The 15,351-nt window shown below is 45.6% G+C and overlaps 1 protein-coding gene across 1 annotated transcript in view; it reads right to left on the bottom strand.

The window, feature by feature from the left end:
* lrrk1 (leucine-rich repeat kinase 1) overlaps positions 1-15,351 on the bottom strand; it is a 231,468-nt gene that overhangs the window by 142,907 nt on the left and 73,210 nt on the right. Inside the window, exons 5-7 of the mRNA XM_038813623.1 lie at positions 8,342-8,521; positions 5,415-5,563; positions 2,333-2,559 (exon numbers count right to left, since the gene is read on the bottom strand). Coding sequence (XP_038669551.1) covers positions 2,333-2,559; positions 5,415-5,563; positions 8,342-8,521 — 556 coding nt within the window. The remainder of the gene's footprint in view (positions 1-2,332; positions 2,560-5,414; positions 5,564-8,341; positions 8,522-15,351) is intronic.

Below are 15,351 nucleotides of genomic sequence, written 5' to 3'. Positions count from 1 at the left end.
CTGCGTGGGTTTCCTCCGGGTGCTCCGGTTTCCCCCAGACCGGAAAGACGGGCTTGTTAGGTGAATTGGACATTCTGAATTCTCACTCCGTGTTCCCGAACAGGCGCCAGAGTGTGGCGACTAGGGGCTTTTCACAGTAACTTCATTGTAGTATTAATGTAAGCCTACTTGTGACACTAATAAAGATTATTATTAAAAAACTTTAAAGATAGAAAGACTTCACGTGGCACGGTGGTTAGCACTGCTGCCTATGGCGCTGATGACCTGGGTTTGATCCCCGCCCCGGGTCACTGTCTGTGTGAGTTTGCACATCCTCCCCGTGTCTGCGTGGGTTTCGCCCCCACAACCCAAAGATGTGCAAGTTAGGCGTATTGGCCATGCTAAATTGCGCCTTAATTGGAAAAAAAATAATTGTGTACTCTAAATTTATTTTTTAAAAAGATAGAAAGACTTCCCGTTGTGTGACCTCTTTCACAACCACCAGACATCTCAAAGCGTTTTACAGCTAACTGAGTTTTTTTCACGTGTAGTTACTGCTGCAATGCGAGAATAATTTATACACTGCAACTCCTACAGACAGCAATGTGTAACGTGATAATGGCCTTTATGTTTATGTTGATAATATGGCCAGGACAGTGGGGCGAACTCCCCTAGTCGTCTTTGAGACAGTACCATGGCATGTTTTACACCCATCTGCAAGGAAGCAGATATGGTATCGGTTTAACATTGAATCTGAATGATAGCAGCTGAGAGAGTGCAGAGCTCCCTCAGCACTGCGCTGGGAGAGGCTGTGCTCTGACAGTGGGGCTGGAACCCACAGCAATCTAACTCACAGGCAGAGTACTCCCATTGAGGCACTGTTCATGCAGATCACCGGATTCAGAGATTAAATTACATTTAATTGAGAAAGCCAAGAACTAAGGTAGGCTTTGCTCAGTTGAACCTAGAACATAGAACATAGAACAGTACAGCACAGAACAGGCCCTTCGGCCCTCGATGTTGTGCCGAGCAATGATCACCCTACTCAAACCCACGTATCCACCCTATACCCGTAACCCAACAACCCCCCACCCCACCTTACTTTTTTAGGACACTACGGGCAATTTAGCATGGCCAATCCACCTAACCCGCACATCTTTGGACTGTGGGAGGAAACCGGAGCACCCGGAGGAAACCCACGCACACACAGGGAGGACGTGCAGACTCCGCACAGACAGTGACCCAACCGGGAATCGAACCTGGGACCCTGGAGCTGTGAAGCATTTATGCTAACCACCATGCTACCGTGCTGCCCCATACTGTTGACAATTCTGCATCACTACAAGATCTTGGTGTTTAAATCCTTAAACACGAGGTATAACTTAAAGGTTTAGAATAAGATTCATACAACAATGTTCAATGGGTTACTCCGTGCCTGAGGATCGAGAGAACAGTCAGCCTTGCATATTAAATGTGGATTGTTTTTAGGAATCCTCTCTCTATGGTGAGCATTTCTAGTTTCTGTTCTCATGTCAGATTCCTAGCAGTGGCAGTTTTCACTAGTTTAGCTGGTTCTGTATGTATCTCTTCACTTTTCAACTACCTTTGACGTTGAAACACACACAATGCAAGTTACTGGGGAGACAGTGGCGTACTGATGGTCTCACTGGACTAGTAATCCTGAGGTCCAGGTGAATTCGCTGAGGACATGGGTTCTAATCCCATCATGGCAGCTGGTGGAGTTTAAACTGAATAGATATAATCTGCAATTGAAAACTAGTCTCGGTAATGGTGACCCTGAAACTATCAGCGATCGTTGTGAAAAAAAACCCAGCTGGGTCCTTTAGGAAAGGAAATCTGCCGTCCTTAGACGGTCCAGACCCATAGTGTAAATGCCCACTGAAATGGCCTAGCACGCCACTCGCTTCAAGGACAATTAGGAATGGGTAATAAATACTGACCCAGCCAGCGACATCCACATCCCATGATGTGGCTTGGTAGCACAGTGGTTAGCACTTTTACTTCACAACTCCAGGATCCCAGGTTCGATTCCCGCTTTGGTCACTGTCTGCAGAATCTGCACATTCTCCCCGTGTCTACCTGGATTTACTCCGGGTGCTCCGGTTTCCTTCCAGGTTAGGTGGATTGGCCATGCGATATTGCCCTTAGTGTCCAAAAAAGGTGAGGTGGGGTTACTGGGTTACGGGGATGGGGTGGAGTTGTTGGCTTAAGTGGGGTGCTCTTTCCCAGTGCCGGTGCAGACTCAATGGGCCAAATGGTCTCCTTCTGCACTGTAAAGTCTATGAAGGAATTCATTTTTAAGAAAGACCGAGCCTTCTGATTTGTCACTTACCCAGTGCAGAGGATTTCTTCTGAAGTGGTCGCATTGGGCAAATCCTTCAGCTGGTTTGCAGACAAGTTGAGTTTCTTCAGATGCACTAATCCCCAAGGAATGACGGAAGGAAGGAAAGTGAGGCTGTTCTTACACAGATCGAGTTCTGTTATTTGATTGGAAACATCTATAAACCAGTCCAACTCTAACCAGGGCAGCCGAAGACAAGACCACTTCAGTGACAGGCCCTGTAATTGAAACAGAAGAGTTAGAGAAACTTACGGCGCAGAAAGGGGCCACTCACTTCCATCAGTCCCAGTCCTCTGTTTTTTTCCACCATAATTTGCAATTTAAAAATTTTTTAGTCCATACCCAATCCCATTTTGAAAGTTATGAATGGCAGCTAGAGAATTTCCAGATCACAACACATAAAAGTATATAAACAAAGCACCTAATGATGTATAATGCGTACAGTTAGTACGCTGGGAAAGATATTCTAAATCATGGTGTGAGCCCAGTGAAGGTGCACCAGGTGGCCGACACAAAGGACTCAGCTGATTAGTGTGGGACATTCCAAGCAACCAATGCCATCAAGAGGCGCCTGTGAACGTTCATCCCCCAAATTGCAGTTACACCCGGAGGGCTGAATTCCTGGCTATCTGAACCAGATGGATGGTTGCTGAAGAAAACGCATCATGCACAACACCTCCTGCACAGAACTTGATTTTCAGCATGGCTTTAATTTTGTTCAGTCAGCCAGTGAACGCAAACTGGTGACTCTGTGAATGTATAGAATCCCTACAGTGTAGTGAAGGCCATTCGGGCCTTCGAGTTTGCACCGGCCATCTGAAAGAGCACCCCACCCGGACCCACACCCACACCCTATCCCCTTAACCCCACCTAACCTGCACATCTTTGGACAATAAGGGGCATTTTGCAATCCACCCAAGCTGCACAGTGGGAGGAAACCGGAGCACCTGGAGAAAACCCATGCAGACATGGGGAGAAAGTGCAGACTCCACACTGGACTGTGTTACGATCCTGGGCCACAACACAAGGGGGCAATTCAGCAGATTAACTTGAGTTAAAGACCCCCCCCCCCCCCCCCCCCCCCCCGGTCCACAACCTGTAGAGCCTTTCCTGGGCCTGATCCCAGCTATCCTGGCAGTGCCAGTATGGCACTGTTAGGGTGCCCAGGTGGCACTGCCAGGGTACCAGGCTGCCAGAAGGAGTGCCAGGATGCCAACCTGCCCTGTCCCAGACCACCCGCGGGTCTCCAATGGCCTGGGAGACCTCCCCCAGCTGCTGTTACAGCTGGTCCACGTTTGTTTCACAAAAAGTCGGGTCATGTGAAGAGCTCAATTTGTCCTCAATTCTGAGAAAGATCCAGGCATGAAGCAGCTTTTAAATCTCTATCTCAGGTGTCTTTTCCTGCCGATTTAAGACGCTTCCAGCCAGACCTGTGGCAGTCACCCCTGTTTAAAGACTGCAGGCAGTAGCCAGACTTGTCAAAGGAACTATTGGTTTAAAAGGCTGTAAACAGCTTCTCCCATCAGGTCTGTAACAGGTTAATCCTCCGACTGCATGGCTGGGAAACGCTCAGTCTGAGCACTCTCTTCATGTTACAGCCAGAATCTAGTCCGGACAAGCAGTTGAAAGGCAGAGTGGACGTAGAATCTACTGTAAAGAGAGCATTCTACATCTTGCAAGTTCTAGTTGAAGACACGATTAGAAGATTTCTGGCTACAAAGACTGCTAACTCAGCAGCAAAGAACCATCTCATACCTCTTCAGCCCTGTAATTTTTTAATCCCCCCCCCCCCCCCCCGACCGCGTGTCTCCCGTGTGTGTGTCTGGGTGGAAGGTGGGCCGGGGTTTCGGGAATGGTTAGATGAGCTGATCATTGTTCCATTCTTACCATTCTATATTCATCTTTTTCCTTGTTATAAATAAACAGTTTTTTAAATGTTTTACTGATAAATCTGGTGCCTGTAACTCATTGGAGCAGCCAAAAGTTAAAACTCTCAGGAAAATACACAAATTATTGGTGAATTCACTTGTGTTGGGACTCCGGAGTCTGTGGGGCTGGAGTCTGATCCGCCCAGGATGTCCGAACACAATACAACTACCCAATTGACCCCCCCTCCCCCTGAAGCCGAGTGGGCATATCTTAAACTCCCACAGATCTCCTTGGAAACATAGCCTGCACTGCCTGTTTGATTCCATGGGCTGACTGATTAAGCGAGTAAAGATATATTCTGAGGTAAAAAAAATTAAGGCTGACTCCTATATGCAGTGCTTCATAGCAGAAAAAATATATATGGACATATATATGGAGTTTAGGCTTAAATATGATTTTTGGCACCAAAAACAATATAGAATATTCAACATGGATTTCAAAAGGGAAGGTCATGCGTGAACAATTTTGTTGAATTTTACGAAAATGTAACAGAACGAGTAAACAATCGTAATGTGGTAAATGTAATACGTTTAGATTTTTCCCTCTCACCCTCCAATGAGATGTTAACTTTCCTCTCTCGCTGTCTCTCACCCTCCAATCAGATACTGAGTGACCACTCTCTCTCTCTCTCACCCTCCAATCAGATATTGAGTTTCCTCTCTCTCTCATCCTCCAATCAGATATTGAGTTTACTCTCTGTCTCATCCTCTCTCTCTCATTCTCCAATCAGATATTGAGTTTCCTCTCTCTCTCATCCTCCAATCAGATATTGAGTTTCCTCTCTCTCTCTCTCACCCTCCAATCAGATACTCTTTCTCTCTCTCACCTCTGGTAATGTTTGTCTTTTGCTGATTTGCTATAATTCAATGTGTCATTTCAGGGCTTTCCTTGTTCCCTCAGTGACCTATGTAGATAGAACAATGACACTACAGATCCACCCAAAATCTGTCAAAATGGCCAATAGTTGCAGTCGCTTGAATCAGATTCTCCAAAATTGACCAAAGGGTCAAAGTTCAGGTGGGAGTGCCATTATCCATTTATACCTTGGCTACCAGCTGCCAATCACTGGTCAGGAAACTCTGGGAACGTTTTTTGTTTCTGATTTTGCTGTCAGTTAAAAATTGGGTAGAACGTTTCTACTTACTGTTTGTTTGTCAGAGCCTTCATACTGGCTACTTGGCTCCGTGAACTGTTTCCTGAGGAGCCGGTTGCTGAGATCTGGGTGGTCCAGCAAGACATAAGATGAGAAACAGGCTCCATTCTCCAGGAGAAATCCTGCAATCTCTTCACTCCCTAGAACAGAGAGAAACACTCTCCAATATAACAGTAACCATTTACCAAACAAACTCGTCTTCTAGATAAAAAAAAGACTGGAAAGCAATCTTCACAAAGAGATAGAACAGCAGTGGAGAGTATTTAAAACTGTGGATTTAGGAGAAATATGTTCTGCAGAGAGACGAGAACAAACTCGCCAATGATGAAACGCAATGGGTGAACAAAGAGATGATGGTAAGGTTAGGAAGAGGCTGACACAAAATACTTAGACAACAGGGAGGCTGATTAAAGGAAATACAAAAACAACCAGGAAGGCAAAGGAACAGAAAAATTCCCCGGGGAAGGCCCACCATCCATGATTAACGAAAAAAGTTAAAGATAGTCTCAAACTTAAAGAGAAAACATATAATTGGGCAAAGACAGGTGGCAGCTCAGGAGATTGGACAGAATATAAAGATCAACAAAGAATGACAAAGCGGAGTCAGAGGTGTAGTAGTATTGTCGCTGGACGAGTAATTCAGGGACCCAGGGTAATACTCTGGAGGCCTGAGTTCGAATCACATCAGGGCAGATGGTGGAATTTGAATTCAATAAATATCGGGTGGAATTAAAAGCCTAATGACGACCATGAAGCCATTGTTGATTGTTGTAAAACCCATCTGGTTCATGAATGTCCTTTAGGGAAGGAAATCTGCCGTCCTTACATGGTTTGGCCTATATGTAACTTCAGGCCCACAGCAATGGGCCCACAGGGATGGGCAATAAATGCTGGCCCAGCCAGCAATGGCCACATTCCAGAAATGATTTTTTAAAAAAGCAGCAAGATTAATAAGGGGGAAAAAATTAACGTCAAGAGAACGATAGCCAGAAATATTAATACGGATAGTAGGAGTTTTTACAGATATTTGAAAAAGAATGGAGTTAACAAAATGAACACTGGGCCTGTAGCGAGTGCTCTGGGGAATTGTTAATGCAAAGTAGGGAGATGGCGGAAGAATTCAACAGGTATTTTGCATTAGCCTTCACCACAACGAACATAGGTAACTTCCCACAAAGAGCTGTAAATCAGGAAATGGAAGGGAGTGAGGAACTCAGGAAAATTACAATCACCAGGGAAGTGGTATTGAGTAAAGTGTTGGGTCTGCGGGCTGACAAATCCCCGGTTCCGGATGGACTTCACCCTAGGGTCTTAAAAGTGGCCAGTGAGATAGTTAATGCTTCGGTTTTAATTTTCCAAAATTGCCTAGATTTGAGAAATGACCCATTAGATTATTTATCAACTCCTTTATTCACAAAGGGGAGATAGAAAGCGGTAAACTATAGGTCAGTTAGCTTAACATCTGTCATAGGGAAAATGTTAGAAGTCATTATTATAGCAGAGCATTTGGAAAAATTCAAAGTAATCTGGCAGAGTCAACATGGTTTTGTGAAAGAGAAATAATGTTTAACCAATTTTTTAAAGCACTTTGAAGGGATCACATGCGCTGTGGATAATGGGGAACTGGTGGATGTACTGCACTTAAATTTCCAGAAAAGGTGTCACTCAAAGGTTATTGAGGAAAATAAAGACTCATGGCGTAGGGAGTAACATAATGACTAGCTAACAGGAAACAGAGAGTAGACATAAGTGGGTCTTTTACTGAATGGCAGGATGTAATGAGTGGTGTGCCATTGGGATCACTGCTGGTGCCTCAGCGTTTTACAATTTATATAAATGACTTGAATGAAGGGACTAAATGCATGGTTGTGAAATTTGCTGATGACACAAAGTGAGGTAGGAAAGTAAATTGTGAAGGGGACATAAGGAGGCTACAAAGGGACAAAGACAGGCTACGTGAGTGAACAATGATCTGGCAAGCGGAGTATAGATGGAAAAATGTGAAATTGTCCATTTTGGCAGAGAGAATTTAAAAATAGCATATTATCTAAATAGAGATATTTAGATGCAGAGCTTTGAGGTACAGAGGGATCTGGGTATCCTAGTGCATGAATCACATGTCCAATACATTATTGTTTATTGTGAGGGGAATTGAGTACAAATGTAAGGAAGTTAAGTTCAGTTGTATTGGGCATTTGTGAGTCCACCTCTGGAGTATTATGCACAGCATTGGTCTCCTTGTTTAAGGAAAGATGTAAATGCGTTGTAAGTAGTTCAGAGAAGGTTTACTCAACTAATACCGGGTGGGGGTGCCTTATGAGGAAAGGTTGAACAGGCTAGGCTTGCATTCACTGGAGTTTAGAAGTGAAAGAGGCAATTTGATTGAAACTGTTCAGATCCTGAGGATGTGGTAAAAATCAGGTAGCGACCACTCCGACAATGAAATGTTCAAAAGGTTGAATAGTTCCTTTGCCTCAGTACTTACCAGGAGCCTGTCAGGGTGGACATGACTTCAAAAGAAGAGATCACAAAAGGGGTCAAGGAATTTAAGATAGAAAGGGGGAAGATAATTGATAAACAAATTAAACTTAATAAACATAAAATTCCCACACATATTAATAGAAGTTACTGAGATAGCAAAGACACCGATTAGAGTGTTTGGAAAAGGACAGCTCATGTTCATTTTTATATTTAAGAAGGGAAATGAGTCCAGAGAGTTGATGATTAATTAGCTTAATGTGGGTGTAGGAAAGACAACGGAATTTTAATTCAAAGATGCAATAGAGAAGCATTGAGCCCCTGTACGACCATTTAACTTGCTGCTCGGTAGAGAGACGTGAATCCCCCACACCTGGAACAAAGCTGGTGATGCTCTTGCATCCCTGATAGCCTGGGAGAAGATGTGATTCTCCACATACCTGTCTTCATGGCTGCATACAAGGGCTGGCCTGTGATGATAGGGTGGTCCTGCGCCTTCATCCCACAACTGTCAGTCTCTGCCTTGTACACATGCACTAAGAGCCTGACCACATCCAGGTGACCTTGCTTACAGGCTGCAGCAAGCATCCAGTTCAACAGGTTCTTGTCATCACACAAACCTGGAAAAACAACACTTGGACAGTTATGGAAGGATCAACAATAAATTTCACTCACCATTTCCACTCTAAAACAGAGAAATTAAAGAAAAGAACAAGGCTATTCGTTCATTTGGTCTTCCCCATTCTTAGTTTTTCAATTGAAGCTGTTCACTCAAATTCAATTCCTCCCCTTTCCTTCCATTGATTTTCAAACTCTTGCCCAATTTCCTTTCATTTGACATTTGCTACCTGGAGGGTCGGTGAGAAATGGCAGGGGGATGGGAACCTACGCAAGGAATCAGGGTAGTGGGAATCAAGGACAAGAATAAAATCTAGAAAGGGGAATAAGAAAAGTGATCGGCAGAGGAATCACGGGCCAGAATCAAACAGGACCACAGTGGAAAATAATGGGGACAGCCAAGGAATGTTAAAAGGGCAAGCCTTAAGGCTTTGTGCATTAATGTGCGGAACATTTGCAATAAAGTGGATAATTAATCATACAGATAGATGTAAACGTGTATGATATAATCGGGATTACAGAGACATGGCTGCAGGGTGATCAAGGATGGGGACTGAACATCCAGAGATATTCAGTTTTTAGGAAGGACACTGCATCACTGGTTAAAGAGAAAATTAACGAAATTGTGAGGAAGGATATTAGCTCTGATGGTGTGGAATCTGTATGGATAGAACTGAGAAACACCAAGGGGCAAAAGATGTTTGTGGGTGGTGTATATAAACCCCCAAACTGTAGTGGTGATGTTGGGAACCCCTTTAAATGGGAAATTAGAGATGCATGTGATAAAGGAACATCTGTAATTATGGATGACTTTAATCTGCATTAGATTGGGCAAATCAAAATAGTAACAATACCATAGAGGAGGAATTCTTGGAGTGTATATGGGATGGTTTTCTGGAGCAACACATAGAGGAACAAACTATAGAACAGGCCATCTTAGACTGAGTATTGTGTAATGAGAAGAAAATCATTGGCAATCTAGGGCAGCACGGTAGCACAAGTGGATAGCACTATGGCTTCACAGCGCCAGGGTCCCAGGTTCAATTCCCCGCTGGGTCACTGTCTGTGCGGAGTCTGCACGTTCTCCCCATGTCTGAGTGGGTTTCCTCCGGGTGCTCCGGTTTCATTCCACATCCCAAAGACGTGCAGGTTAGGTGGATTGGCCATGATAAATTGCCCTTAGTGACCAAAAAGGTTAGGAGGGCTTATTGGGTTATGGGGATAGGGTGGAAGTGAGGGCTTAAGTGGGTCGGTGCAGACTTGATGGGCCAATTGGCCTCCTTCTGCACTGTATGTTCTATGTTCTGCGAGGCCCCTTGGGGATGAGCAACCATAATATAGTAGAATGCTTCATCAAGATTGGAGAGTGAAGTAGTTTGTTCGAAGATGAGGACTCTGAATCTTGATAAAGGAAACAACGATAGCATGAGGTGCAGGTTGGCTATGATGGATTGGGAAATATTACTTAAAGAGATGACAGTGGCTAGGCAATGGCAAAGAGCGCATGGGTGAACTGCAACGATTGTTTATTTCTGTCTGGCACAAAAATAAAATGTGAAAGGTGGCCAATCCATGGCCTACAAAGGAAATCAGAGATAGTATTAGATTCAAGGAAGAGGCGCACAAATTGGCCAGAAAAACAGCAGACCTGAAAAGTGGAAGCATTTTAGAATTCAGCAAAGGAGAACCAAGGGATTGATTAAGAAGGGGAAAATAGAATACAAGAGTAAGCTTGCAGGAAACCTAAAAACTGACTGTAAAGTTTTCTGTAGGTACGTGAAGAGAAAAAGATTGGTGAAGACAAATATAGGTCCCTTACAATGAGAAACAGGGGCATTTATAATGGGAAACAAATAAATGGCTGACCAACTAAATACATAGTTTGGTGTTGTCTTCACAAAGGAGGACACAAATAACAGACTAGAAATGTTCATAGAATCATAGAAGTTACAGTGCAGGAGGAGGCCATTCGGCCCATTGGGTCTGCACGGCCCTTGGAAAAGGCACCTTACCTAAGCCCACACCTCCACCCTATCCCCACAGCCCAGTAACCCACCTAACCTTTTGGACATTAAGGACAATTTAGCCAATCCACCTCACCTGCACATCTTTGGACCGTGGGAGGAAACCCACGCAGACATGGGGAGAATGTGCAGACTGCGCATAGACAGTGACTCAAGCCAGGAATCGAACCTGGGACCCTGGAGCTGTGAAGCAACTGTGCTATCTATTGTGCCTCATGGCGCCAAGGACCCAGGTTTGATCCTGGCCCCAGGTCACTGTCCGCGTGGAGTTTGCACATTCTCCCCGTGTCTGTGTGGGTCTCACTCTTACAACCCAAAGATGTGCAGGGTAGGTGAATTGGCCGTGCTAAATTGCCCCTTAATTGGAAAAAAAAGAATTGGGTACTCTAAATAATTTTTTAAAAAAGTGATCGAAGGCCAATTGTAGCCACCTGGGGTGGCCACGTCCCGATTCCAAAATGGACATTCACAAAGAGTACAGGGAAAAATGGACAGTGCTAGAAAAACAAGCAGTTACAAGGTTTCCTGTGGATTGGAACTTGCAGAGCCCAGACAGAACTGAAACTACAAGCTATTAGCACAGTAATGAGCTATCTCGGGGATAAAAGAGAAACATTTAAACAATCGGTACCAGGGCAGACTCCCCTGCGCCAGTGAAGACTAAAACAAAGGCAGGCCAACGGTTACCTGGGGCCCGCCCAATGATCGGGGAACGACCCCATTATGGGAGAGAATCGATACATACGATTGGGACATGGTCCAATTAATTGGGACCAAGTCCAGGGTCCGCCCAGAAGGGCGCGAAACCCTTTGGGCTATAAAACAGAGACCCCAAGGTCAGAACGGCCTCTCGGAAGAACTCTTAAGAACTCTTGAACTTCACCTTGGCATTTGGCTCTCAGCGAGGCGAGGCCGCCAACAACCAGCCAAGTAAGTCTAAGGTCAACGCACCCTATGAGATAGACGCTCCTAGCTACTATTCTATACCAGTTCGAAGCCAGCAGTATCAGAACCGGACAACGGCCATTGTTCCTCTGACTGACTGGGCATCCGAAGCTAAGTATAGGCTTTTAGTAGTAGTTGTAGTTTAGTGAGTAGAGTTTGTGCATGAGTAATAATTGAGTGTGTGTGTAAATAAACGTGTATAGATTTCAAACTTACTAACTGGTGTATCGAGTCATTGATCAGTATTCGGTTTTGAACCTTGTGGTGGTATCAGAAAGATACCTGCCGACTCTTGAGCAAAGGTAATTAAAACAGAATAAATTAAGGAAAGCATAACGAGCAACGCAATAAATCCCAGGGCCTGAAAATATGAGTTCTTACGGAGGTGACGCTAGAAATAGTGGCTGCCTTGGTGGATCCTATAGTCTGGAACCATTCCTATAGATTGGAGGATGGCTCATGTAACCCCGCTATTTAAAAAGATAGAGAAAAAATGAAATTATAAACCAGTAAACCTGACGTGGGCAGTGGGGAAAATTCTAGAGTTTATTATCAAAGATTATATAGCAGAGCACTTGGAAAATATTGGCAGAATCAGATCTAAATAGCATGGATTCATGAAAGGGAAATCATGTTTGACAAATCTACTGGAATTCTTCGAGGATGGAAGTAATTGAATTGATTAAGAGGAGCCAGTGGATGTAGTTCATTTGGGCTTTCAGACAGTCCCACATAAGAGATTAGCAGATAAAATTAAAGTGCATGAGATTGGGGTGGTGTATTGAGATGGATAGAAAACTATTTGGCAGACAGAAAATAAAGACTAGGAATAAAAGGGTCTTTTTCCAAATGGCAGGCAGTGACTAGTGGGATACCAAAGGAACCGGTGCTAGGACCCCAGCTAATCACAATATATATTAATGATTTAGATGAGGGAACTAAATGTAATATCTCCGGATTTGCAGATGATACAAAGCTGGGTGGGAGGGTGAGCTGTGAGAAGGATGTAGATATGCTTCAGTGTGATTTGGACAAGTTGAGTGAGCGGGCAAATGAATGGCAGATGCAGTATAATGTGAATCAAAGTGAGATTATTCACTTTGGCAGCAAAAACAGGAAGGCAGGCTATTATCTGAATGGCTATAAATGACGAGCTGGGAATGTACAATCAGATTTGGATGTCCTCATTGAAGGTAAGCATACAGACGGTAAAGGCGGCAAATAGTAGGTTGGCCTTCATAGCGAGAGGATTCGAGTACAGGAGCAGGGATGTCTTGCTGCAGGGCCTTGGTGAGGTCACGCCTGGAATATTGTGTGCAGATTTGGTCTCCTTATCTGAGGAAGGATGTTCTTGCAATAGAGGGAGTGCAGAGAAGGTTTACCAGACTGATTCTTCCGATGGCAGGATTAACGAATGAGGAGGGATTGAATCGGTTAGGATTGCGTTCGCTGGAGTGCAGAAGAATGAGGGGAGGATCTCACAGAAATCCAAAAACTTTGAACAGGACCAAACAGGGTAGATGCAGGTCGGATGTTTCAGTTGGTGGGTGAGTCCAGAACCAGGGGTCAAGTCTGAGGATACAGAGACGATCATTTAGGATTCAGATGAGGAGAAATTTCTTCACCCAGAGAGTGGTCAGCCTGTGGAATTCATTACTATAGAAAGCAGGGGTTCGAAGGATATTGGGGGGAGGGGGGGGGATCAGGCTGCTGAGTTGGATGATCAGCCATGATCTTAATGAATGGCAGAGCAGGCTCGATGGGCCGAATGGCCTCCTCCTACTCCTATTTTCTATATTTCTATGACCAATGAGGGGAAGCAGAATCCACAGAGTGAATTTTCTGGCCCTACAGAGAGGGGCTAGGAATCATGACGGCTCAGAAAATAATCGGGCAAGGGGCATGAGCAGAGCCCAATGTAATCCCACTGCCATAGCTTATTACCAGCAGTGGAAATGTTGGTGACTCGGCCGTCCACCTGGCAGCCAATTGAGCAGTTTAAGTGGCCAAATAAGGGCCACTTCCTGCCTTAGCTGCCAACTCTCTCATTGGGCTGGTAGCTCCTTGGGACAGGGGCCCTCGTAGCAGGCCCCTTAATTGGCTGCCTTTAGCAGTCTGCTGCCTCGGATCCTGCCTGTCAGAGTAAACTTCAAAACTTGGTTGTGAAGAAGACACTGAGACTCAAATACTTTGGTCAAGAACTTTTATTCCTCATCACAGTTTACTTCTCCATCCAAGAATGGCCTCGTCTCATTATTAGGACTGTGAGGTCAGTGGCAAAACTTATCCCTGTGAAACTCAAGTTGTTTGAAAAGGGAAAGTGTGACAGGATCTGGGCATACGAAGGGAAATGGGCCTCAGGGCTGTGCTTCCCCCTACTGAAAAAACCCTTGGCAGGTTAGGGTGGGTGTGTAGTGCCCACCCTACTACCTTCCCCGGCATCCCCCAAGCTCACCCTCATAATAAGAGGGCTGGAGGAGCATCAAAATTGGTAGCCAGCCTGCCATATTTAAATAAGTAACCAAGCATCAATTAGGCTTGTTATTCTTTTTTTTAGAACAGTACAGCACAGAACAGGCCCTTCGGCCTTCGATGTTGTGCCGAGCAATGATCACCCCACTCAAACCCACGTATCCACCCTATACCCATAACCCAACAACCCTCCCCCCTTAACCTTACTTTTAAGGACACTACGGGCAATTTAGCATGGCCAATCCACCTAACCCGCGCATCTTTGGACTGTGGGAGGAAACCGGAGCGCCCGGAGGAAACCCACGCACACACGGGGAGGACGTGCAGACTCCGCACAGACAGTGACCCAGCCGGGAACCGAACCTGGGACCCTGGAGCTGTGAAGCATTTATGCTAGCCACCGTGCTACCGTGCTGCCCCTTATTGACCCTGATCATCTGCTGGCCCGGTCATGAACGTTTGGCAAGGGCAATTGTGTGGGAGTGCGCAGCCCGAGTTTTAAATTAGATTCTTTGGAGGACAGATAGGAAGGGTGGGGTTTTATCTTCTGGCGGATTAAGATGCTGCACACCCCCCATGCTGAATCCCCCTGCCCACCCATATTTTCTTCCGGCCCACCTGCATCCTGCAGCCATCCACTAGCCCTTCCCCAACCTTCCCCAAACTGCCCAAAGCCTCTCTGACCAAAACCCCAGACTTGTGTATTTCCTGAGATTCATTGGGCCATCTTCTTGCTCCCTATTCCAGTCCTGGCAATGGCCAATAATGTGCCCTTGGCACTGTCAGGATGGATGACAGCTCCCGTGAGTGGGACTTCCTCCCCTGTGACTCTAAGGGGCAATTTATCATGGCCACCTAACTTGCCCATCTTTGGGACTGTGGGAGGAAACCGGAGCACCTGGAGGAAATCCACGCAGGCACGGGGAGAACGTGCAAACTCCACACAGTCATCCAAGGCTGGAATCGAACCCCGGGTCCCTGATGCTATGAGGCAGCAGTGCTAACCACTGTGCCAGCGTGCTGCCCTAGTGAGGGTAGGAGAGTGGGAGGGGTGAATTTATAGAATCCCTACAGGGCAGAAGGAGGCCATTTGGCTCATTGAGTCTGTACCGACCCTCCAAAAGAGCATCCTACTGAGGCCCACTCCCCCAACCTATCCTCGTAACCCCATCTAACCTGCACATCCTTGGACACGAAGGAGCAATTCAGCATGGCCAATCCGCCTAACCTCTGCATCTTTGGACTGTGGGAGGAAACCGGAGCACCCGGAGGAACCCACGCAGACAAGGGGAGAAAGTGCAGACTCCACACAGTCACTCGAGGCCGGAATTGAACCCGGGTCCCTGACGCGGTGAGGCAGCAGTGCCAACCACTGGGCCACTGTGATTCAG

Source organism: Scyliorhinus canicula, chromosome 12, assembly GCF_902713615.1.
Source record: "Scyliorhinus canicula chromosome 12, sScyCan1.1, whole genome shotgun sequence".
Taxonomy (NCBI): Eukaryota; Metazoa; Chordata; class Chondrichthyes; order Carcharhiniformes; family Scyliorhinidae; genus Scyliorhinus; species Scyliorhinus canicula.
Note: the sequence above shows the minus strand (reverse complement) of the source record. Positions and strands in the feature narration are given on the sequence as shown.